Source organism: Anabas testudineus, chromosome 6 (assembly GCF_900324465.2).
Source record: "Anabas testudineus chromosome 6, fAnaTes1.2, whole genome shotgun sequence".
In the NCBI taxonomy this organism is placed as follows: domain Eukaryota; kingdom Metazoa; phylum Chordata; class Actinopteri; order Anabantiformes; family Anabantidae; genus Anabas; species Anabas testudineus.
This window is the reverse complement of record NC_046615.1, coordinates 7,277,358-7,301,008: the sequence shown is the minus strand read 5'-3', so window position 1 is coordinate 7,301,008 and position 23,651 is coordinate 7,277,358. Positions and strand designations below refer to the sequence as shown.

The following is a 23,651-nucleotide window of genomic DNA, read 5'->3' as shown; positions in this document are numbered from 1 at the left end:
TTTAAAGACGCTGTTAGTCGATCTCTTTATTGCCATTTTTTGCGAGTGATATTAAGTTTGTGCATATCTTTGAACATGCAAAACTTGCAAAAACTGTACTGTATATTAAAACATGTTATGAATGAACAAGATAAATGTAGATAAATAAATCTGTTTGCGCTGTTTAGCAGCTTTGTGCCTCTACATGGTAGTTTTGCATCTCTGTGGTTGTTTTGCACTTTCCTTGTTGTACTTTGGAGTTTCTTTGTAGTCAGTGTGTGTCTCTGAAGTTCAGCTTTTCTCTCTTCCTTGTCATTTGAGACACTTTGTATCTGTTTTGAATCATGCTTAAGCGATTTAAGAGAAATGTTAAAACTTCAAACAGAAGCTCTGTGTCGAGTGGGTCTGTTCAGCAGTCTGTTCATAATCATATTATATATAAGTGGGGTTGTAAAAAAAAAACAAGTTTGCATTTACTTTACAGTCAGTTTAAACTCACCCTGTTCCAGAACATGTTTGTGGAGTTACGCCCACAGTTCTGGTAGTGCTCCTGGCAGCAGCGGTCAGGAACCACCATCTCCTTCAGGGCCTCGTGCCAGTCAGTGTATGCTATCACACCGCAGCACTTCCACTGTGAATGCCACACACACACACACACACACATTGGACACAGGATTAGTTAATGCCAGGGTCAGTCCAGAGGCACCTCAAACTAACTTTAATGTAACAAGCACAGTAATTATCGCTTTGCTTTAGAGGGCTTCAATAATGGAGTGAAACTTCAACAAGGCAATTTTGACTTTTAATGTTGCATTAAAGCCACAGCAACAAGCCAGGAAGTACATTAGCAGAAATATTTCAGTAAAACTTTGCATTTATGTATCACTTGTAGTGCTATGATTGAATATTCATGCCAATGTTTGGCACATCTGACGTAACGTATGGTGTGAAGTCTGCCTACCTCTGCCTGGATGATGTTCCAGGCATTTCTCAGGCCTATGTTGTTGTCTGAGTTGTAGAGAGACAGTCCAGCTTTCAGATCCTGCTTAGCGTTTTCACTCACCTGGAGATAATAATAATAATAAAAAAAAAAAAACAGCAGTTGGTTAGTTACCCTGTTTTTAAAAAGGTAAGCTCAGAAAGAACTGTGACTTGAGTTCGAGTGTTTATTCTAGTCTATATTTTGGAGTACAGTTGTTAAGAAGTCATTCTCATGATTTTTCTCTTTTTAAACAGTCAATGTCTTCTTCACACGGATGCAAATGATAACGTTGAAGTGACCCTGATGTGCAGTCAAGTTTCTTTTATTATCTGTAGCAGATGGGTCACTAGCCAATCATCAACGGGGAAAAAATAAACTGCATACACAGCCGACAGTAACGGTTAGCAACAATTAGAATAACAGCAATCAGCACCAAAATACCAGTGGGAAACAGCAGCAACTACACAGCTCATTTACCGGTAAACTTTTTTCTTGTCATCCTAAAATAACCCTGTTACAGTGACATGGACTTTTGCATGATGACTTCAGATCTGACACTTGTCATGTGTCGCATCGCTGCACACACAGCTCCAACATGCCCTTCAGCGGAGCATTTTCCTCTTGACTGCACCCCAACAATGTGCTCACGGGTTGTCCCACGTCTGACGGAGATTAATATCTCATTGGCTGTGTTAATGAGATACAATATCAGAGCTTTAGTTCTCTCGCACTTTGCTTTGCCCATGGGGATTTGCTAACTGCCAGGACAGATTGAGAGGCGCTTCAGATATGGGGTAATTACTAAGGGAAAAATGACACGTGCTGCCAGAACCATCACAAGCAATACAAGCTACATCCCCACAAACATAATGACTTGTTTTAATATTGCTTAAGGCCTCAGATTATACCAGAGGGAAAAAAAGATCTGCACACAATAAATGAAGTAGAATCATGTCTGTCAACAAGGTGATTTCAGCTATTGTCCAGCTTCTTGACTCAGTGTAGGAGGACTCATGTTTAGCTTTAGAGATTGTTTGGAGGTTGCTCAGTAAATCCTTGAGCAGGAAAACAACCTGGTGGATAATGTAAGCCCGCCTTTGTAAAAGAAAATACAATCATAATGTCACTCAACTAATTACATGTGTAGCTCAGTAAAGACCTGTAATCTGTACTGAATATAAGAGCCTGAAGAAACCTTTTGATCATACATTGAACTAGATTACGCTTTAAATTAAGTGGTTCAGCAGTCTACTGGGGGCAAGGGAAAGCCTCAAACCCTTGTTTTCTAAGCTGCAAGGGATCAGAAAATTATTTGCTGAATTAAACAGAAAACTCTAACTGATTTTCTACTGGGTAATTAAAGTTTCATTGGCAATAAAGTGCTTTAGTAATCATTAAACATGCTAAACTCAATTAAAACATCCTCTAAAATCTTTGAAAAAAGATAAGTATCATTTAAAAATGACTTTTTCTCTCTTGCTCCCTAACTTTGCTAATACAGATTAGAGGATCTGTGTTTTGCACCACAGGCTGCAGGCCCTGCCATATCTATCCTTGTGCAGGAAAATGAAATGAAGAGCAGCATGATCAATCTCTGCCTCGTGCTTTGTTTCTATCCTCCATCTTCTCCCCTCTCTCCATCTAGGCTATATGTGACGCTGCTCGCTCATTACTGACTCCTCACTAGAGAGCAAGGCCCCCCCATCCCACTACAATAAAAATCCATCCTCCAATAAGTCTCTGCACATCTACCGCTTCATGTGTGGAAGTCTTTGTTACAGCATGAAATGAAACTTAATGATCCAGATTTACCACTAACAAGAGGCACACAAATGACTGCAGAACAAACAGGGATTTGATCATGCAACACTTTGACCCATTTCTCTTTGCAAAAGGAGCAGATGCAAACACGTCTTTGTTGCATTACCCAATTTCTTTTCCCAACATGGAAAACTATCTTATTTACTGATGCTCATGTTGATTATGATAGAAACTGTTCACAGTCCAAAACAAAAAAAAAAACTGACACTGCACTTCAATAACATTTAATTTGCACCATGTTCTCTGAAAGCTACCGCACGGTATGAGTGAGATGCCTCATTTGTGGCATACTGACCAAGTAAGACACAGCTCATACTTCTCATTACATAGGCAAGCTGGCAGTTTTCTCTGAGTTGACTGAGTCCATGCTCAGTAATACAAGACAGCATATCCATCACAGAAATTGTAAGGCTTCAGCCCGTGCAACAGGGAGAGCAGAGAGAAAAAAAAAAAAGAGGAGGAAGTGAAGATAAACATGCTGATAAGGCAAACTGCTACGTGTGTTTTCTGTCACTGTGCATGGCAGCCGAGAACAGAGAGTGGGTGGTGGATTGCCTGATAAACTCCTGTCACTTGATATGGCGCAGCCAGTGCATTACCAAAAGGTAATGTCTAGAAGCTATTTTTGTTTCCAAAACATATCTGATCCCAGCACAGATGAATTAATCATTTGAGTGTGAGGACTCTTTTTTTTTTTATGTCAGAATTGGACAGGTGAAATGTAAGCAGCTCGAGGACCATACACACCGGCACCTGTCACCGTGCAGATATGGAGCGACGCTGCTTACTCATTACCAGAGTTCACAGCCATGACTGTGCAGACCGCTCCAAAACTCAGAAATGTTTTTCATCTGGATTTCAACTATTAAAATGCAAAACAAACCCAATTTTTCTCCTCAGGCAGCAAAGGTCACAAACTCTTCCATGGAAGAACACATTTAGAGCTATTTGAGTTGTACACCGGAGTTGATTTTTTTTTTTGTTTTTCTTTCTCATTAGTTTTGCCTCAGACATCTGGTTAACAACTCAGGAGGCTCAGGAGGCTGTTTGGGTAAATGCTGTGAAGCATTTAGAGTTGTTCACATAACACCAGAAAGCATTGCTTGTTTACAATGTGTGCCGTGATGGGCATATAGAAGAGAAATGTTTGTATGGAGTGCGAATTTTATTCACTTTTACTCAACTACTATTTATCACTTGAAGCAATTATAACCTTCGAATGCTGTTACCGTGCTCTATTTCAAATGAATCATAGTCCCTGCAGTACCATTTCACAACAACAAATTACAAAATAAAATACACTCGACTCTGGAGGTGGTTCAGTATCTATATTACCACGATGAAAGACAACGAAAAACATCGGTGAAATAAGAAAAATAGTACGTATAGCGTGTGAAAATACAGCCAGAAGAAATGTATGTTTTTAGTGGACTGCCACTTTCTGTGCACACTGAAGGTTTTCATAAAAGAAAAAGCAAGAAAAAAGTAATACAAGCATTCAAGGTACAATATGAAACTTAAGCTAGTGTTAGTGCAAGTCTCAAAATCAATGTGCTCTGCTCTGTAATTCGTCAAAAGGCCAAGCCTCGTTCAGAAAGCTGTAGAGGGGAATATCTCTGCACGCCTGTCAGGTTGTTCAGTGAGCCCAATTTCTCGGTAGAGGCTGGCAGCACCTGTCCACAACAAAATAGGTTCTGCAACATATTTCGACTAGATAAATATTTGAAAACATTACATGCTGTCACTTTTCTCACTCAACAATCTCTTATTCTAAACCTGCAAGAGCTGGACTATTATTTCTGATTCTATTTTCTGATCCACTCCACCTCATCACAAAGCACGGCTCACCCTAAGCAGCCTTCAACAGCTAAACAATCCCGAATAAACTGCTATTATTTTACAGATTCTTGATAAATAAAATTGCTCATCTCCAATCAGCTGTACAAGGGTTCTAATACATAACAGACAGTCACACCTATTTTTCATCAGCTGTACTCTCTTGGTCTTAATTTGTTACACACACTCCGTTGTACCTCTTTTCAAAGTGTTTAGTAATTTTATCTTCTCTTGCACAATCACTATTCTGTCATATGTCTACTGTCAGGGCACACTGGCTTTAATTGTCAAATCCTCTGATGCTTACGACCTAAGAACTGAGGCTAACAACATTTCACTGTAGCTCTCATTGCACAGCTTTGGACAAGTGCGTTTGCTAACTGCCCTGAAAGTGTAATAAATGATGTGAAGAGAAGCTGCATCGCAGCCAGAGGTTCCCAACAGCACATCATTAAACAGGACATTTAATTCCCTCGCTTGCTCTGCAAGCCTGTGCAGGGAAGCCCGAGGCCAGGGCACTCATCAGAGCTGGGGGAAGATCCCCGCTACTCCTCTGAAATTGGTTTAGAAATAGAACGCATGGCCAGAGATTGAACATACAGTAATTCTGCCAGTACACAAGTACAACACATGACTGTATCTGTCTGATGGTTTGTTGGGTTGTTAGTGAGACAAATTACAATTTACTCTAGTCTCTTATGTATCCAACATTCCTTCCTCCTTTGTGAAATCACCCTTAAAGTGAAATCTCCACAACACAACAATCACTAGTTCCACTTCCATCTTTTGCTTGCTACAGTAGGTTCAGCTTCTTCATTCTGAGCTAATAAACCTTCACCAGTGTTCTGCTCGGCACACTAGGTCGACGGATGCACAATGAGGTCACAGCGTTAAAGACGGATGGCTGTAATCTGGTTTGTCGCCCAGCCATCTGCTCTAGTCAGCTGGTTGCTAACTGCAGGGATAGCCTTTATTATACTAAGGCCTATACAGTACATGGCATTTAATCAGAGCGCTTAGCATCACGGGACTGTTGAGGCAAAGAGGGAGTACCTACACACAAGCCATACCTGGAGGCAAGAACACGAGAGAAAAATTCTCCATTAAGAAGAGTGAGCAGCACATCTTAAGCTGGATTAAAGTGCTGGAAATGCAGAAATAAAGGCAGAGACTGGCTGAATGAATGAAAGCCGTGATAAAAAATGTGCCCCTGCAGCAAACCAGTTACTGTATGTTGGTTCCTTCCCCACATTTCATCGACAACTTGTCACCCACAAGGATCACAGTTCACAGAAGCACCACTCATGACTTAAAGATGACCTATTTGAAAGACTAAAATATCTGTTTTGCAGGCTCCTGTCGATACACGTTTAAAAGCTGCCAAGTACTGTATGTCTTCCAGACTTGTTAATAAATGCCTTGTGATTAGGAGATCAAATAGGAGAAGTGAATTAGGGATTCCTCTGATCACAGCTTGTACCAGAGGAGGAGAGTCTCACACAGCATACCAGATACCAGATCCTTCACTTTACAGAGGCAAGCCAAGAGGAGGAGAAGAAACAAATAATAACACAAAAGCTCAATCTAAAGACCCTGTGTGATGGACATGAATTGTCCTTTATCCAATCCCTGCAATCTTAAAGCCATGATGATGAGTAATAGCACCACGCGATTTCCTCAAATATGCAGCGCATCTTATTTGGAGGCAGCCTGTAAATGCCATCTCCAATAACATATAATTTGCTGTAATGGCCCTTGCTTTTCAATGACATTTGAACACGAGAGCGAACGATGTTAGGGGGTGATCAGCATTATTGTAGTTTCGCTGTGTTTGGCAAGATGGGACAAACGTAATGCACGGCAGCGCTGCTATTTATTACCTAATGCCGACTCATTTGATTTCTCATCTGAGAAACCCTCAGTCCTATCTTATCCCGACTTCACAGGTGGTGGGAATGTGCCGCTGCAAAGTCAAGAGGCTCTCTATTTAAATTCCACTAGAGGGATCAGAGGTTTGGAGTTTTTTTCCCCCCTCAAAGTTAAGCCAGTAATATTTTGGAGATAAGGCAACAGACATATTTACTCCTGACAGGATGTGCCTGTGAGACCTGATCCAAATCTGAGAATGGATTGGCTGCTAAATGAATTCCATTATCTGTCTGAGAGACTACGTTTGAGCAATAACCTCAGAACAAAGGGGGAGAATTAGCAAACGTCCTGGGGGCTGGGTGACATAGAGACTTGGAATATATAAACAGACGGATCTATCAACACTGTGTCCTTGAAAAGAAATAGAAGACTTCACTGCTTGTCCTGTGCATGACATTTGCAATCTGAATCATTTGTGGTGTGATTTTATAACAAATGGAAAGGAACCTGGCTTGAGCGTGGATGTCAATAATCTCCAGTACTTTTCATATCTACATCTGTTGTCACCACACAGACATAGATCTAACTTGGACCCAATCAGGGGTCATGGGAAATATGCTTGGGTCCAATTACAGGGAGCCAACTGGTGGGGATTGGCCTGCATTTGGTGACCTAACCTTTGTCTGCTGGGTCAACGGCAGAATTAAGACATTCAGTCTCCTGCCTGAGGAACGACCACATATAAAACAAGTGTTGCTCTGGATTCCCGGAAGCATAGATCCGTTTATCACCACAACACTTTTTATTGATTTGTGCAGTCGCTGTTGGTCTTGTGCGTTAGCTTTCCAGTGCTGCGGATGTCAAACGTCCACGTGCGCCCCACGGACTTGACATTTTGTGGACAGGCTACGGATTAGCTGTGAAGCGTTAGACTGCATAAAAGAAAATGTTAACAAGAACAATTAACTTAAAATTAACTTACCTTTTCTGAGTACACAAAGAACAGGGTGAGCAGTATCAGCTCTGCCAGGAGAATTATCAACAGGACAATGAAGAACTGTCGGAGAGAAGGAGGGAGAGTCCTGTTTTAACAATTGCTCGGGCGTGTTGGTAAATCCAGTTTATCATACAAATGAAAACACATTCACATTCAATCTGGGAGATTATGAATCTACTTGGATCTCCTACGCGACTGTAGCAGAATTCTCAATAATTAAAGAAAAAGTATCAAACACACACACACGTACACATAAAAAAAAATATTCAGGAGGATAAGGAAAGACATAAAAAAGAGAGATGAAGGGTGAGGAATGAGGAGGTGGGAGTGACACAGGGAGAAAACGGAGAAATTAAGCGCCGGAGGGCTTGCGAGTGTGTGAGAGGAGGGAAAGAAGGTTTAATGCCTCTTAACACAGCGTTGCATCTCATCTACAGCTCTCCTCTCCCTACTTCAATCCCCTTCAGCTCGATATTTACCAAGCTCTTGTGCACAGCATGGGAGGAGGCAATCGAACCTAGATTTCAGAAAACCAAACTCATTTGCGAGGGAGGGGTTAGGCTGTTATTTGTATCAAGGCCCTAATGAAACGCTGTAGTGGATGATAGTTTGCTGTTGGTGGAGTATGTGGGTTGTTTAGTGTATCACAGTGTTGCTCTGATAGCTTTGGTGAGTGTATGTCCTCACTTGCTGACAATTCTCACTTTTGAGCTTTCAAGAATCACAGTTTCTTTTAAGACAGATGTTTCAGTAGCTTTCCTCCCACTTTAAAAAAAAAAAAAAAGGTCTGCGAAAACAGTTTTCAGAAGCAAAAAAGAGAGTGAAAATGAATATTTCTAATCCACAGAGAGTTGTCCGCTGAGTAACTTCAGAGATGATATGTCAAGGTAGGTGCTCAGATCTGTTTGCTCCAGGAGATCTATACCCACTCTGATGTTTTCAGGTCCTGCACCTCCCCACCTTCGCCCCCCGCCCCTACCCCTGGCTGTACTTGGACAGACTAAAATAAAATGTATATATTATTAGTGCATCTCTGCACCAAAAAGAATTATTATGGAAATATGAAACGTTGCCACACACTTATGTGGCAGGAGGCTTAATGAGAAACTTCTAGATTTTCCATTAAGTCTTGTGTTTTCTCACTCTGGTCATTTTTCCCAGCCCCTCCTCCGCTCCCTCCCTGCACTCTGCTCTCTTCCTTTCTGCTTCACAGTTGTTAGGCAGGTGAAGGAAGCCATGTCAAACACAGAGGATTTGGTGGGGCTTTTGACTGATGCAAGAGCTTGAAGGGATTGAGCTGTTTGTGATGTTAAGTACCCACAGCTCCAACTACACTACTCATTTAAAGTTTTCATACATGAAAGTTTTTTTTTTATTATTATTTTTTTCCACGCAAACCATTGGGTAAACTTTTGTAATTAACTTGTGCTTAAGATAGAAGACTACTTGGAGCAAACAATGCAACGTCAAGACAATGTAGCTTTAGTTATGAATAACAGCACATTCTCAATTATTGTGCTGAGAAATACACAGTACCTTTACTGTGCTATGTATAGACACAAAAAGGCCTCCTGATTGACAGCTCTCACAGTGGGCTGTGACCAAAGTCACTGAAAGGACATGAATGCGTTAGTGTTACTTTTCAGACAGGGACACTCCCATTGCTCAGCTCTCATTTTCCTCTGTGAGCCCGTGAAGTTTGATGCAGTGCAAACTGAACTACTCCCGTCAGTTGCCTACGACTGGTTCCTGATTAAAGACGAATATAAATATACCGCTGAGTTCTCGCTGGCCTGTGACTGCTGTGTGTAGGTGTATAGACACATATATGAGAGGCTGTCTCCACGAGACACTATCAATATTTGCATGAGTGGTACAGGGGCATGTGTGAAACAAATATCCAATCACAGAGAGTAAGAGTGTAAGAAGAGATGTATTGAGTGTTGTTCATGGATATCAGTCTGTGTGTGTGTGTGTGTCTCTTATTTGTAAAGGAGCACTGCATAGGTATGTATATTTAACTCACGCTCAGAAGCAGGCACTTGTTCTCCTTGATGGCACCCAGGCAACCGAGAAAGCCTGTTACCATGACGATGGTGCCAATGGCGATGACCATGTTGGCAGCCGACAGTGAGGGGAATGAGGGCGAGAAGGTAGCGAAGCTGCCCTGAGACACAGAGAGCCAGATGCCCACGCCGAGCAGCCCACAGCCACATAACTGCAAGGTGAAAGATAAGACAAGCGACAAGGTGAAAAAAACAAACAAACACATCTTTTCACTGTTATGGTTGTTTACAGAAATGATTAAGTTCATTCTCAGCTCTCCCCTGGAAGATTTTTCCTCATAATGGCAGACCTCCTGAACAAAATAGTAATCTGCAGACTAGGACAGCCCTAATTTGAACAAATCCCAGCTCAAAAAGCCCAGTGCAACAGGCTCAATTCCTCTCTAGCTGCCTGGGGACTTACTCACACAGTCATACATCAGCAAACACTGCTCAAAAAACAAAAGGGTTTACACCAATTACAACTGTGATAAGCCAATAATATGTCTGCAAGAGATTAGAGCTGAAATTGGACTTGGGCCTTGCTGGTTTTGCACGTTTGAGCTAATTACGTTAAATCCAGAACAAATAGATATACAGTAATTACTGCCACCCAACAAAATGTAAACTTTCCACCCCACCTGCAATGAATTCAAACTTTACTTAGAGGGAGCAATTTCCTGCTCTCACTCACTCAGGACCCCGCTGCTGCTGTGTGAAGAATGCAATATGAGTCTATTAGTACAAGAAAGTGTGTATGGAGTGCTTTGATGGGTGAAGTGGACTGTCTCGCCTGGTGATGTGTTGGTCCACCTGCCAGAGATAAGGGCAATACAACATGCCCACAGCTCACTGAAATACAGGCTGGTGACTAAGTGGTGACATTTCTGCCTGCACCAAATCAAGTGAAATACTAAATCCCAAATGAGGTCAAAATATAGAACGACAACATGGTAAATCATTGCGCCGCTGCCCTTTCTTCCCATTAATTCACGCACCTCATCTTCACACCACTGCTCCAGAGCACTTTAATGCCCATCAGCAATATGTACAACAAACCAGGTGTGCGTGCAAACAAACACTCAGCAGGGCGCACACTCACATACGGCATCACAAATCCTTACTGGTTCCTTTTTCTCTTTCACAATAAAATAATTAATCGACCACACACAGTGCTAATTTTGTTGAGCTGCGAAACGTCACCTGACAAATGATAATCAACACGAGAATGTGCTGCACTTTGAACACGTACAACAAAAACAGTTCAGTTTGACTAATGGCATGAGTCTGTTAATCAGTTATGTCACACTGCAGGCAAGCAGAGTGACCTAAAGCGCATTACAAGCCCCCTGAACCCAAACATGGCTCTCAGTGATGTTATGTGGTGATGTTTTAAGAGTAACCTTGAGGTTGTTAATGCAAACCTCACGAGGTGGTGAAAGACACCTCAGGTCTAATGAATCCATCAGGATCTTGAGGAGATATACACTAAGTTCAAGTAACCTCCCCCGAGAGTGCTTCAGTACGGATACAGCGGCATACCCAGGCACACGATGATGTGCATGATGCCCATGCTCTCCTGAGGACAGAGAAAGTACTAGATGCAATTAAAAGTGAAGACACAGGGAGAATGAATCAGGACTGTACGTAAAAAAACTCAGGGTAGATGAAAGCCCTGTTTGAAATTCCATCAGTGATTGACTGCACTGCTCAGGGTTTTCTTTTGTGAGAGACTGAAGCCTTACAAAATCTTTGCCGCTATCAAGGTTGAAGGCAAGTACATAGCCTGTCCATCGGCCTCTGAGGGAAGGACACTTTTTTTTTAGTGACACATGGATGAAGGGAAGTCACATTGGCTTTCTCACCCACAATGAATGAGTGGTCTGAGTGAAGCTGTCCCTGAGAGAAGAAGAAGAGAGAGAGAGAGCGAGAGAAAGGTGCGGTGCTTCTTTGGAGGACTTTCAATCATCCATTGTCTAAATAATTCAGAGGCAACTGTATTTGCTGGGAGGCACTTGTCGGCCCTTTGTGCGTCCCTGATTAAAAAGAAGAGAATGAAAACGTCAATTGAAAATGCTGGTAAAGGTCGTGTCCTTATGCAGAACGGCTAATATATGGAATCAAGCCGACACTAGTCAGAAGGCCAGATTATATAGAGAATGGTCTGATGGAGCGGGAGAGGAATAGTAAATTTAAGAGGCCACATAGATAGAGTGGATTTACAGGCAGTAACAGGGAGAACGGGGAGGTTTAAGACTCCAGGTGGGGAGGGATACTGTGCCTTCACTTAATTGTGTTTAATGCCCAGTGAAGGGAGCTCGTCCAAGTGTGTCGCTCTCTTAAGTGACTATGAAACCACCCAGCCCCCCGCTCAATCTGTCTGATCTGAGCCTACTAGAAGCACCGTCTAATCTCTGCCCTGATTCTACTGCCGTCACTACTACTACTACTACAGCACATTGTTATCAGACCTTTGTGTCTGTGCCACGGGAAATACCTTCAGTATAAGCTCTGATCTCATTGGTTTTATCTGACCTTAGCGTGTGTCACTGGGCTTGACCTCCAGTTCCTCTGCTGAGCTCCTTAACTTTTAATTGTGGGATAGTCATGTTTTGATATCCCATCTGGAGGGAGGGATCAAGGAATCCCAAAATACTGGAGTACAAAGTCAGGAGGAGGCTTAATATTAAGACGGTCATTCTGTTATTGCATCTCTCCTACTGGTCGATGCTGCAGGGTTATGATTAACATTTGGGCTGGAGGAATAAATTGGTCTACTATAATATTTTCTCAGGTAGTGGGAAATACAAAAATAACAGTTTATGCAATCAAGTATGAACTAGCTCGTGGTTTGAATGATGTAAGTCAATACGGCAACTGATGCAATGATGTTTCTGATATGGTCATGTATGATCTACTTGTCACTTAATACAATAGTCCCAGAGCAACCAACCGAACCAGTGTTAACATAAGGTATATCCGTTGATGGGAAACTACACAACTATAGCCACTTCAGTGTAGCTGTACAGCACATGTATGCAACTCTGCAGAGAAACCCGTCATTAAACAACTGAGGGTGACGCATGACAACTTGTCAAGTCTACTACTATTTCAGTTTTGAAACACTTCAGCAAGGGATGGAGTCTTTTAGCACTTTTGATTTTTAAATATGTATTTCTGTCTTGCAGAAAGTTGCAACTTTCAGATATGCCTCCTTCTTATTTATCACTTTGAAGGTTACTGTCATGTTTGAGGCTGATAGAAAAACATCTTCCAGCTGTGTTCTGCGGTGTGTAGTAGAAAGCCGGCTGCTCTTAACACTGAACTGAATTAACACCACTTTTTGACTGGAGTAAGAGATGCTGGGCATGTGTACCTGTGCTTGATAGGAAATTTAAATCAATAAAAAAGAGTGACAGCAGGCTGAGAGAATATGTGACCTTTTCATATGTGTTAAGCAATATTTTGAGAGTACTTCCATGGCAAGACAGAATAGAGTCCGGAGTCTAAATGTCATTTGTGGAAGAAGTGACAGAAGGAGTCTAGCAGAGAGGAGAAGAGAGTAGAGCAACATTAACTTTCTGGGGGAGGAAATTGGAGCACATGAGATACGACTGTCGCTAGATGAATGGGGCCTCACTGTTTGAGCCCTTGTAACAAGCCCAGGGTGAAAATAATTGCAATAATACTGTCTGAAGCAACTGTGAGCCAACTTCCTAAATAGGAAGGGGAGGTGAAGGAGGTCAATCATAAGGTGTATGAAAGAAGGAGGGAAAGTATTAAAGCCAGAAAGATTGAGCCCACACTTCAGATGTGTGTAACAGAAAGAGAGACTGAGCTTCGTGAGTGAGAAGAAGGAGAATGTATAGAGGCTGACCCTTTACCCAAGTGAATAGTTTGGAGACTTATCAGAGGCTGCAGTAACTAGTTAGGTGACACATACAGACCTCGAATAGCATCCCATTTTATGTTCCTCAGAGGATCAGGGTCTATGTGTGTGTGTGGATGTTGGAGGGCATTTTCACACTCTTAACACATGGGTGGCTACATCCTGTCACAGAGAATGACGGCTTTTGTCAAATTACTGCCGTCCTCTATGACTGCTCTCATCACAAGAGCTCAGTGCTGCTGTGAATGAGTTTGTTGGAAGGGGTGATTGATGTGCGAGTGCACCAGGAGAGTGTGTTGAAGATTCATCCTTCAGTTTACCAAAAGGATTTTACAAATGGGTGTAAATAATTGTTTGACAAAGCATCTGTCTTGTACACAGAAATAATAATCTTCTATAGACATCTGCTGTGCTGTGCTGAAAACTAACCTTTTGCTTAAGTAATTAGATAGCACTTGTACCATTGCAGCACAGTAAACCATAAAATTGGGGAAAATGCCAACCTGACTGCACTGCTTGACAATCGAGTCACTTTATCACTTCAGGATTCCACCTGCCCTTTACCACAACTCCCATCTTTTTATTGGAGGAAAAAAAAAAAAAAACACATGCAGCACACAACATCCTGTGCCTTAGCCCGGCATTGATTTTGCACTGAAACAAAGACAGAGGATATTCATTTCCAGTAAAAAGAAGATTGTTAATTTCTCTCCATGTGATCCTGCGAGCCTGTGATTCATATTACTGCATAAGAACTAAATAGCCTGCCAACTTTGAGAGGTAAACAGAATTACTGAACAACAAGGAAAAAGGACCAAACTGGAGTGAAAAAGGCAAAAGCTATGCTACTTGTATGTTGCACCCACCATGTGGAAAAGGTCTTCTCTGATATATGTTGTTACTGTTAGTTATTGTTCACTGCACTGGGGTAAGAAATGCAAAAGCTCAGGTGACATGGAAGAATACTATTTATTTTTACATTATTTCTCCTTCTTTGTTATTCTTTGACTCACCTTGTCCTCCTCCTTGACAAGCCAGAATAAACCTTGTTATATGCTCGGAAAGAAGGTCATCGGAGCCTCTCTCCTTCTCATTAAAGTTCACTCTCTTTACCCAGCAGCTGATAAGCTGAATAAGACCAAACACAGTTAAACTGAATTATTCTGTCAACAGCAGTAAGTGTACTTTGACTTTTGAGACTTGCTAATAACAGTTCTTTGTTGTATTCAAGTACGTTTTTATAATGAGGGGCTATGGCTCAAGAAGTAGGGCTTGCCACATGACCTTCAAGCCTCTAGTCAGCATCTTGAAAACCTTCTTAATTCAAACAGTGCTGCTAAACCCAGAAATAAAAAAATCTAAAACTCAATTCTGTGCAGAAATGCTGTTCTATCAAAGCCTAGTCATGGAAAGTTGACTGAAAGGCAAGAAACTGTGAAAAAGCAAAGAGATGACTGCAGCCTTCCAATTCAAGAAGTTTGGAGAGCTTCACAAGGAGTGGGGACGAGGCTGGAAGTCTTCAGGGAACGGGTTATAACATTCTTTGGGGCTAAGCTCAAGTCAAATGGACAAAAAGACAAAGACTGTGGTCAGGTGAGTCCACATGTCAGCTCGTCTTCAGGGATAATAGATGTCAGGTTACCCATGCCAAAGATAAATAAAAACACCCAGACTTATCAGTGGAGGCAACAAAACAGTTACTGATCCACTGGGGTTCATCAGTACCTATGTCATGGGTGACTTTCATAAATGTAAGTGTACCATTATATGTTTCAATTTTCGAGAGACATATCGTTCTATCAACACAATGTCTTTTTCTGGGAAGTCAGTGGATATATAAAAAGGACAATGCCCGGCCTCAATCGTATGTCCTACAACAGCGAGGCTTTGTAAATACTGTGTGTGGGGCTTAACATGCTGTATAACACGGCCTGCCTGCAGTCCAGATCTGTCTCCTACTGAAAATGTACGGTGCATCATGAAGAGCAGAATCGGACAACAGTGACCACGGACTGTTGGGAAGCAAGTTTTATATCAAGAATGAACAAATATTTCAAATATTTCAACATCCAGCAGCCGATGAGCTGAATTAGACCAAACAGTGTTCTCAGTTCCCAAACAATTACAGTATATGGTGCAGTTAAAAGGAAAGTTGGTGCATCTTCCAACTTTTTTCTTGTATCAAATTCTATAGGAAGGAAAGGAAAAAGTAATTTTTAAATTATGATTAAAAGGCAACTGCCTTTCGAGAAACACTTTATAAGGTTATAAAACAGAAACACACAAGTTCTGAGTGGACTGCTCCTGTTGACTCTGTATCTGTATCTCGTTTTTCTTAATGTTGTGGATGTATCCAACACTTGCAGCAGGTAATGCTGCTTCAGAAATACATGTAAGAATATGAGCATAGGTAGTTACAGTAGGAAATGAATCCCTAACCCTTGCATTATGAGGCCCATGTGTTCCATTTCACGCCTTTACACAATATTTATCCCCATTGTAGACAAGCTAAGCTGTAGGCAATATAGAGCTTTCCAGTAAAACTCTCCACCCTTGTCTCCCCAGGCTTCCTAGGGGCATCATATTCATTCCCCAGTGGATAGTGTACAGCTGAGTTGTATAACAAGTAAATTATTCACAGGGTTTGCAATGGTGACTGAGGGAAACAGTGCTTTCAGGCTAAGAATAAACATTGCATGAACTCAAAGGGCCGAGACAGATGTGGAGCTTGAGATTATAAAGCTGTATCTGGTAAAGTTTCATTCAACCACTGGGTCGTGGAACTCAATACAACAGATTACCAAACAAATCACACTGCCTGATGGAGCAGCTCCTAACACATCATGCCATTTCCTAAGAACATGTACACTTTCATTTGTAGAAAACTGAGATTTGATGCTTTTCAGTAAATAAGGTATAGCCTACACATCTCAACTAACTTTCAGAAATGTCTTGGCTACTTTAAACATGACATATCAAGAAGTCATTTCAGTTCAGTGCTGATATGTTTGCTTAGTAAATGTTTCAACTACCCATCAAATGCTTAGTCATGCATCCAGGATAGTGCAATTCTGTTATGGTTCTGTTTGGATGCCTTAGTAGGGGCGTCGTTTACTCTATTTAGGGGTCTTCAGTGATGCGCCTATCAATGATGCAGAACCTGCCACGTCTCTCTTCCTCCCTCTCACTCCTCCGAAGAGCTGAAAGGCCTATTCACTGCAAAGTGACTCTAAATCAATTGAGCCAGGAAGGATTAAAGACAGACCAGCCTTTCTCTGCCTGTCCAGAGCTGTCCCTGCTGTCTGTGCTGACACATCCACACTCTCTTTTCACACCTGACAACAACATCTGCCTTAGAGGAAAAGACACAAAAAAGAAGAAGGTGAAGTGAATGGCAGAAGGAACGCTATTAGACATCCCTGACTAATTCTTCTGTTACATCCCCACCATCCCAACAAGACTCTTCAATCAGCCCGAGAACCCACAGGCACTTCGATTTTGCATCAAAACAAGCAGGAGAGCACCGGCGAGGGGAAAGTCATTCCATGATTGGACTCAGAAAGCAAGGCATCTCTACTCGCCTCCGTCAGTCAGAGGGAGTTAGAGTGTGGATGGAGACTCTGAGAGATGCTCACAAAATGACGCCTGCTAGCAGAGTACACAGCACGGAGCCAAAGACCAAAGCACTGGTCCAAATGCAGACAAACGCCGCCACGTGAGACAAAAGCTCCTTTACTTCCTCATCCTGCAGTTGTGGGGTGGCTGCAGGGAAGGTTGCTATCGCTTCGCAACTTAAATGACCATAAAAAGCCAGCGACGCTCTAACGAGGACAATGAAATACAAATACATAAACAGGACTGATAGCGGAGGGAGTCATACCTCACACAAGGTGCTAATTAACTGTGACTACTGCCGCTTGTTGTTGACATCAAAGGCGCTTATGGAGATACGTTACGAGGCATTTGTGTACAGTAAAAAAAGTTAAGCATTAAGAAAAATAAATATTTATTTGCGTGAAAGCAGTTGGCTTTTTATGAGTTCCTGTTTTCGCCGCATAACCTGCTTTGCCTGTAGAGCACGCACATTTGGCTCATATAAATATCTCACTCTGGTCTGCCAGTGCAGCCATGCTGAAAATCCTCAGAAGCAGGCAGCCGGTTGGCCAGTCTCCCATTGAGTTTCACTAGTTGAAGGCTTTAATGAGTATGCTGGCTCAGCACAGGTAAAGCCTGGCCAGTGCCTTGCGTATTATACAGGTTGGGCACTCAACCTGTTCCCTGTATGGCTCCTGGAGCAGAGAACCAAAGGGCTCTAGGAAATAAGCAACACCTGAAGCTCTATATGATTGCTATAGTGTGCTGTAAGTAAAAGAAAAGCCTAAGTGTTGCACTCAGCACATTTCTCTGCTCCTTTTCACCCCTTGCAGTATTAATATTGAGCCCTATAGTAGGGAACAGCTAAATGGTCTTGTATGGGGGCATCTGCTGCAGAGAGTTCCCCGGCAGAGATGTCCATATGCTTAATACACCCGCATCTCTCAACTTGCGTCTCTATTTCAGAAACCACAAACAAAACAATAACCTCAGCTAACAACATCAACAACTGCAGCATAATTTGGTTTTCCTAATGGGCACGGGGACTTTGTGGGATGAACCGATGTGACCTCGTCTGGCTACGCGTGAGATTGCCTGAAGAGCAAAACATGTCGTTACAAATGTATTTCTAGTGTCTGAGAATTGACGGCCTAAAATGAGGTGAGAAGTAGCCTTGGGATTTCTCACTGGAAATGAATAAAGTACTTGGGTATCTGAAGTGCATTGTTATGGTTTTATCTACAGGGTCAGTGTGCCTGACCTTGTGCAAAAACAGCATGCTGGGTTCACTCTGTCTCTCTCGCTTGCTCTTGTGTATGTGCATTAGAGGGTTCATCATCTCATTTCACTCGGAAAAAACACAGAGTGGGCGTGTGGCCTTGCTGTAAGGATAGTCTGAGTACCGCACAGCCCACCAACATCTGACCTGCTGCTGCTGGACCACAACATCCATTAGCAATACTGGCACGAGCACATGGACTAAAACATTTCACCTCAATGCCATGAAGGCTCACCCACACTCTTAATCAACTTGAAAATGATTTCATTTGCCATTAGCTGAGGTGGCTGCGCCCCAAAACATATACGAGGAGGTAAAGTGATGCCCAACTCTGTACAGTAGCTGTGTGCAACGACACAGCATGTATTCACCATTTGTGCCTTTGAGATGGCTTGCAGAGGGCTGGAACAAATTCTTAACAAATGCCTAAGAGAAAAATTGTGAACATCTAAGCATATGTTTATTCCTGAAGCGGTGGTACTGTGAATGGAAACACTTCTGTTATGCAATGTGAGGCATTATGCATCCCTGGAGGGACAGAAAGAAGATGAAGACGCAAAATATGCACATCCGCTTAAGTGAAAACCAGAGCACTAGGCAGATGTCTAGTGAGAAAAGAGGATATGCAGATTGAAAGACATACAATCAATAGTCACTCTGCATGCCATGCCACAGGCTAAATGACTATTTCCCTGCACTTATAAAGGCCTTTTAAATAGCCTTTTCTCTTCATATAGTAAATTATTCACCACACTTTAAAAGACAGAGCTGGGGGAATATACTGTACAGAGAGGTTTGCTAATGTTATTACACCCTTTGCTATGAAGTGATAAAATAGCCCGATGGTGTACAACTGAATCTTTTAATATTGGCCCTTTTGGGGCTCTCCTAATACTATATCTTCCTCATTCCCCTGTTGCTTCCTTTCATGGTTCAAACATTTTTTAACACTTTTTACCCAAGTATGTTGCAGTGCATCCTCCAATACATGTCATGATTCAAAGTGTATCACCATACAGAAAAGAAAAGAAGAAAAAAGCATTGGGAATACTGCAGACCTGCTGGAATAATGGGATACTGCAGAGGCACAAATCCTGGATAATTGACCTTATTCACTGAGTGTGTGCCACAACTGACTTCATTTTGGAGATAATAAACTTAGAGTGTGCGAGAAGGCAGAGTGAAAACAAGACCTTACATTAACCAATAGAGAGTCGATCTGTATGCAACGAGGTGCAGTGCGCCTGTCTCCGCCGTTTGAATGTTGATGATGCTCTGTCTGCATCAGCGGGGAGAGTGATTCTGTTTCACCTTTGGCACGACAGCCACAGTATCTGAGCCTCGTCTAAAGGCCAAAAAAGCTCTGCTAATTCATCACTGTGGAAACCTTCCCTTGATGTTGACGAGTGGGAGAGGCAAAAAAAAAAAAAAAAAAGAACGAAGAAATCTATTGACACAAGATAAAGATAAAGATAAAAAAAGCCCTGACAGCTGTAGTATTGACAAAAATAAGATTCTTGAATTCCTCATTGTTAATCACACTAAAACCTCTTTCTTTAGGGAAAAAAACCCGCCCTTCTCAATTTTAATGTGACTTAAATTATAGTCTAATGCCATATGGTGAAGCCATCTTTAGCGTTCCCCATGGCTATTGCAGGAGCTTTTATTTATACCTCTCCTCTTCTTCAGGATCCTATTGCTTCTTTTTTATTCATTCAACATCAGCTCATGTGGGACGATGGAGGGAGAATTACGCGGTATTGTGCACAGCTCGGTCTCTGTGAGGATATGAAACTTTTCATGAAGGACTCCCAGAAGAAATGACCTTCAGCCAGCACTTGAAAGTAGTAAATGCTCTGTGACAGTTTCCACAGTTTCCAAATATCATCGAGGTCAGGGAAAAGCACCACACCCAAACCCGCTCTGTTAATAAACACGGTCTCCCCTTTGTGACTGACATAAAGGTCAAGGTTTAGTGGCAGGTTGATGACACAGAAAAGATTCCTTGACTGACTTTTTATCTGATTTCCTATTCACCCCTGAACAGCTCATTGGAGGCGCCTTTACAGTTGACATGCTAATTAGCCCAGAAGGGAAATGGACTGTGTAACCGCACTTTTCTGGTCAGCTAACCCCCATGAATCCCCATCACTCCCCTCATCTCTGTGCAATGGTCTGCACAAAGAAACGCATCCCTAAAAGATAGCGGTGTATCAATCCCTCTATTAATACTGTGAGATTAAATCACCTCAGGGTTGTAGGAGAAGGAGAGAGAAGAAGAGACGGAGAAGAAATGCAGCTTCGTTCAGGCGGTAGTGTTACATTGACGCTGTAATGTGACCAGTGACCTTCACTGGCCAGTCAACCCACACAGTGTTAGTCCAAAGTATTCATGTTCTGAGGGGATAGGATAACAGCTTAGAAGAGGAACAGAAGGAACATATCAATGCCTGTCCTGAGAACTACATTGAAGAAAATCAATACTCATTAGATCTGCATTAAAGTCTGTCAGAAACAAACAGCCTGTACTCTATTAACCTGCCTTTAACTTGTCACACTAACCCTTTCAACAGCATATATGGTAATCCCTAAAGAGCACGTGGATGATGAAGAGCCGGGTTTTCACGCCGGAGAAACCTGAGAAAGTCGCGGTCAGCTCGTGGAGAGCGATGGCGGGTTTTCAGTTGTTTCAGTTGCCGCTTTAACACACACCACATTTCAGCAGGAGCAACAACAGAACAGCCTCACACTCAGCCATCTCCCCACATCCCACAAGTGTGCATATTTTATAACTTATCTATGGATGGCTCCAAAATGCCCTGCAGGGACAGTTAGCATGTGCATGAAAAGTATTACAGTCATTCATTTTAATGACATCTTTCTTTTATGGTGTAAATCTGGATTTTTTCCCCCCTTTTTTGCAGATGCCCTATATTATTCTGACATATTATTATTGTTATTTCATGTTTTTTTCATGAGGATGTGTCTATACCATATTTTAACTAGGTAAGTGCCTATTCAGACTTTTATATCTGTCTACCACTAGTATTACCTCTGGCAAATAAAAAAAAAGAAAAAGACAGGATGAGTTGTTCTGGATTTATCTGTATTTTTGCTTTACACATTTATATTTAACACAAGCTCGCCCTGTTAACGCATGAGTTAACTCTACACTACTAGAGTTTGATTGTACTGCACTAAAGTACTATATGTGCTATAGTTGAAGAGAGAAAAGATGTACATAACTGAAAATTAGATTTTCCACTGATGAATTTTTTATCATCTGTCTGACAAGTCCAAATACGGGGTCACGCTATCAGGCACAGAAATTCTTCTAAGCACAAAGAATCTACTGCTTGAAAAATCACAGGCTCTAGACAGTCTGTGATCCTGTGATATCTGTGAAGTCAAGGCCATTAAATATATATATTGTAAATTTAAAATTAAATAATAATAATAAAAAAATACTGCACAGTTTAAAGTGCACAGGCCTGCATGCTTACATGCTGACTACATGTTGTGTGTATTTCACTTTCCAGTTGCTGCTAGTGACCCCCAGTCATCACTTGAAGAATTCTAACACCTGCAGTGGAGGCCAGTCTGTCATCAGACACGAGTTCAAAGACAAAGCTAACAGGGAGATTAGTTTCAACAGAATATTGAATGTAATTTCTGTACGTGATCGGCACACCGCCATGCCGGCTGTCAGCTTGGTCTGGAGCCAAAGTATGAGTCACACCTGGAGTCAGTGTGACAGTGTTTTTCGAGGGCTGCTTTTGTCAGCGGCCTTAAAAAATAAAATATGGTAATCCTAAAAGACTGTAACCTTTCTCTTTTTCAGTCTGCGGAGCGGCACACAAATGTTGCCATCCTGCTTAAAGGAACTCTCTTGATCACTCCACCCACAAGCAAAACCATTTAAAATCAAAGCAGCCAACAGACTCAAAGAAGGCACGGAAAAAAGTCAGTAGTGAGATGAAGCCATTCCAACATCAAATTCATCAGATATGTAGTTTTATTAAAGACCAAGACTTCCTCATTTTATCATTTCACTATTTCTGTACTTATGGCAGTAAACAAACTGCACAGCAGGATACATTTAAATTTATTTACTAGCTGAAGATTGATTATTCAATTCAAGGCTTTTTTTTTTTTCCAAGATAAAATGTCTCAAGATTAGATGAGATAAGATAAAATGAGATTATTATGTTTACTCAGCCACAAAATGTAGTGATTTGAGAGGGAGGCTGAGCGGCTCTGGTGCTTAAACTCTTGCTGGCAAACACAGAATTCCAGACATGAAGACGAGCCTCAACTGCATCTCCAAAAACATAATTACAGGGTAACACGAGGAGAAACAAATCCTTCACAAATGCCCATTTGCAGCAATGACTTTCTCATCCTCGCAGTTAGAAGACAGCATCTATGTAAACTCTAAACAGGTCTTTAGGACATTTGCACATTGTATTTTATTGATGTTGTATTATCAATGTAATCTTTGTCCAAACTGAGCTTTCATTTGCTGCAGGACAGAAAAGTTTCATATACTGTACGAACAACTACCATGGTCTCTCTAACTTCTCTCTACTTCCATAATTCTCGGTGTCAGGCCAAGAGTCTTACTGTGCAGGGGATGAGCACATTTAGCTACTAATCTTCAGATTCATATACGATTTATTCCCAACTACATATGCACATGTGTGTCTGAATGCGTATAAATCCCTTCCGGCCCTTCTGACTTCCCAGAATAAAGAGGAGTAAGTGACTGTAGGAGAATGCGTCTCTCTGGTTTCTTTTGTTGAGTGTGTCCTCATGGGAACACGGAGGCCCCTGGTTGATTTAGAGACTTGTCAAGCATGCCTGCAGTCCAGGTCAGTGTCAGGGGGCCAAGCTAGGTCAGGTCCCCCGAAGAAAAATGACACAAGTAAGCAAAACGCCTTCTGTGTCATTTCCTGGAACACAAAGTTCTTCTTTCACAGTGACACCCAATCATTTTAATACAAAGTGAGCAGTAGGGGGGGAGATGCCAGCTATAGGTTTTATGTGGGAGTTGACGGCTGACAGGTTTATCATTTGTTGAGCGTCCCCTCAGAAAAGAAGTTGAATAAATACTGGGAGTTTTGACTAGTCTGGAGTACAGTGACTTCTAAGAGTCGCTGACCTCAGTTATCACAGCCATTCAGGGACAAAGTTTAGGTAGATTTGCAGAAGAAATTCGATGTTGAAATGAGAACTTTCAGGGACAGACTAACCCGTGCACCAGAGCCTCGCTGACATTTCTCTGGGAATGATAAAAGTGTTTTATTTGTCTTTGTGAAATGGTGCTCGAGTTTCCTGTGGTTTCTGACGGGGAAACTAGA

The 23,651-nt window shown here is 41.8% G+C and overlaps 1 protein-coding gene across 3 annotated transcripts in view; it reads right to left on the bottom strand.

Annotated features, from left to right (window-relative positions):
- The window catches only part of tspan9a (tetraspanin 9a), a 138,050-nt gene that overhangs the window by 5,684 nt on the left and 108,715 nt on the right, over positions 1–23,651 (bottom strand). For all 3 annotated transcript variants that reach the window (XM_026366626.1, XM_026366625.1, XM_026366624.1), the window contains 4 exons: positions 9,511–9,702; positions 7,470–7,544; positions 941–1,042; positions 479–610 (listed from right to left, as the gene is read on the bottom strand). In XM_026366626.1, the coding sequence (XP_026222411.1) occupies positions 479–610; positions 941–1,042; positions 7,470–7,544; positions 9,511–9,702 (501 nt within the window). The remainder of the gene's footprint in view (positions 1–478; positions 611–940; positions 1,043–7,469; positions 7,545–9,510; positions 9,703–23,651) is intronic.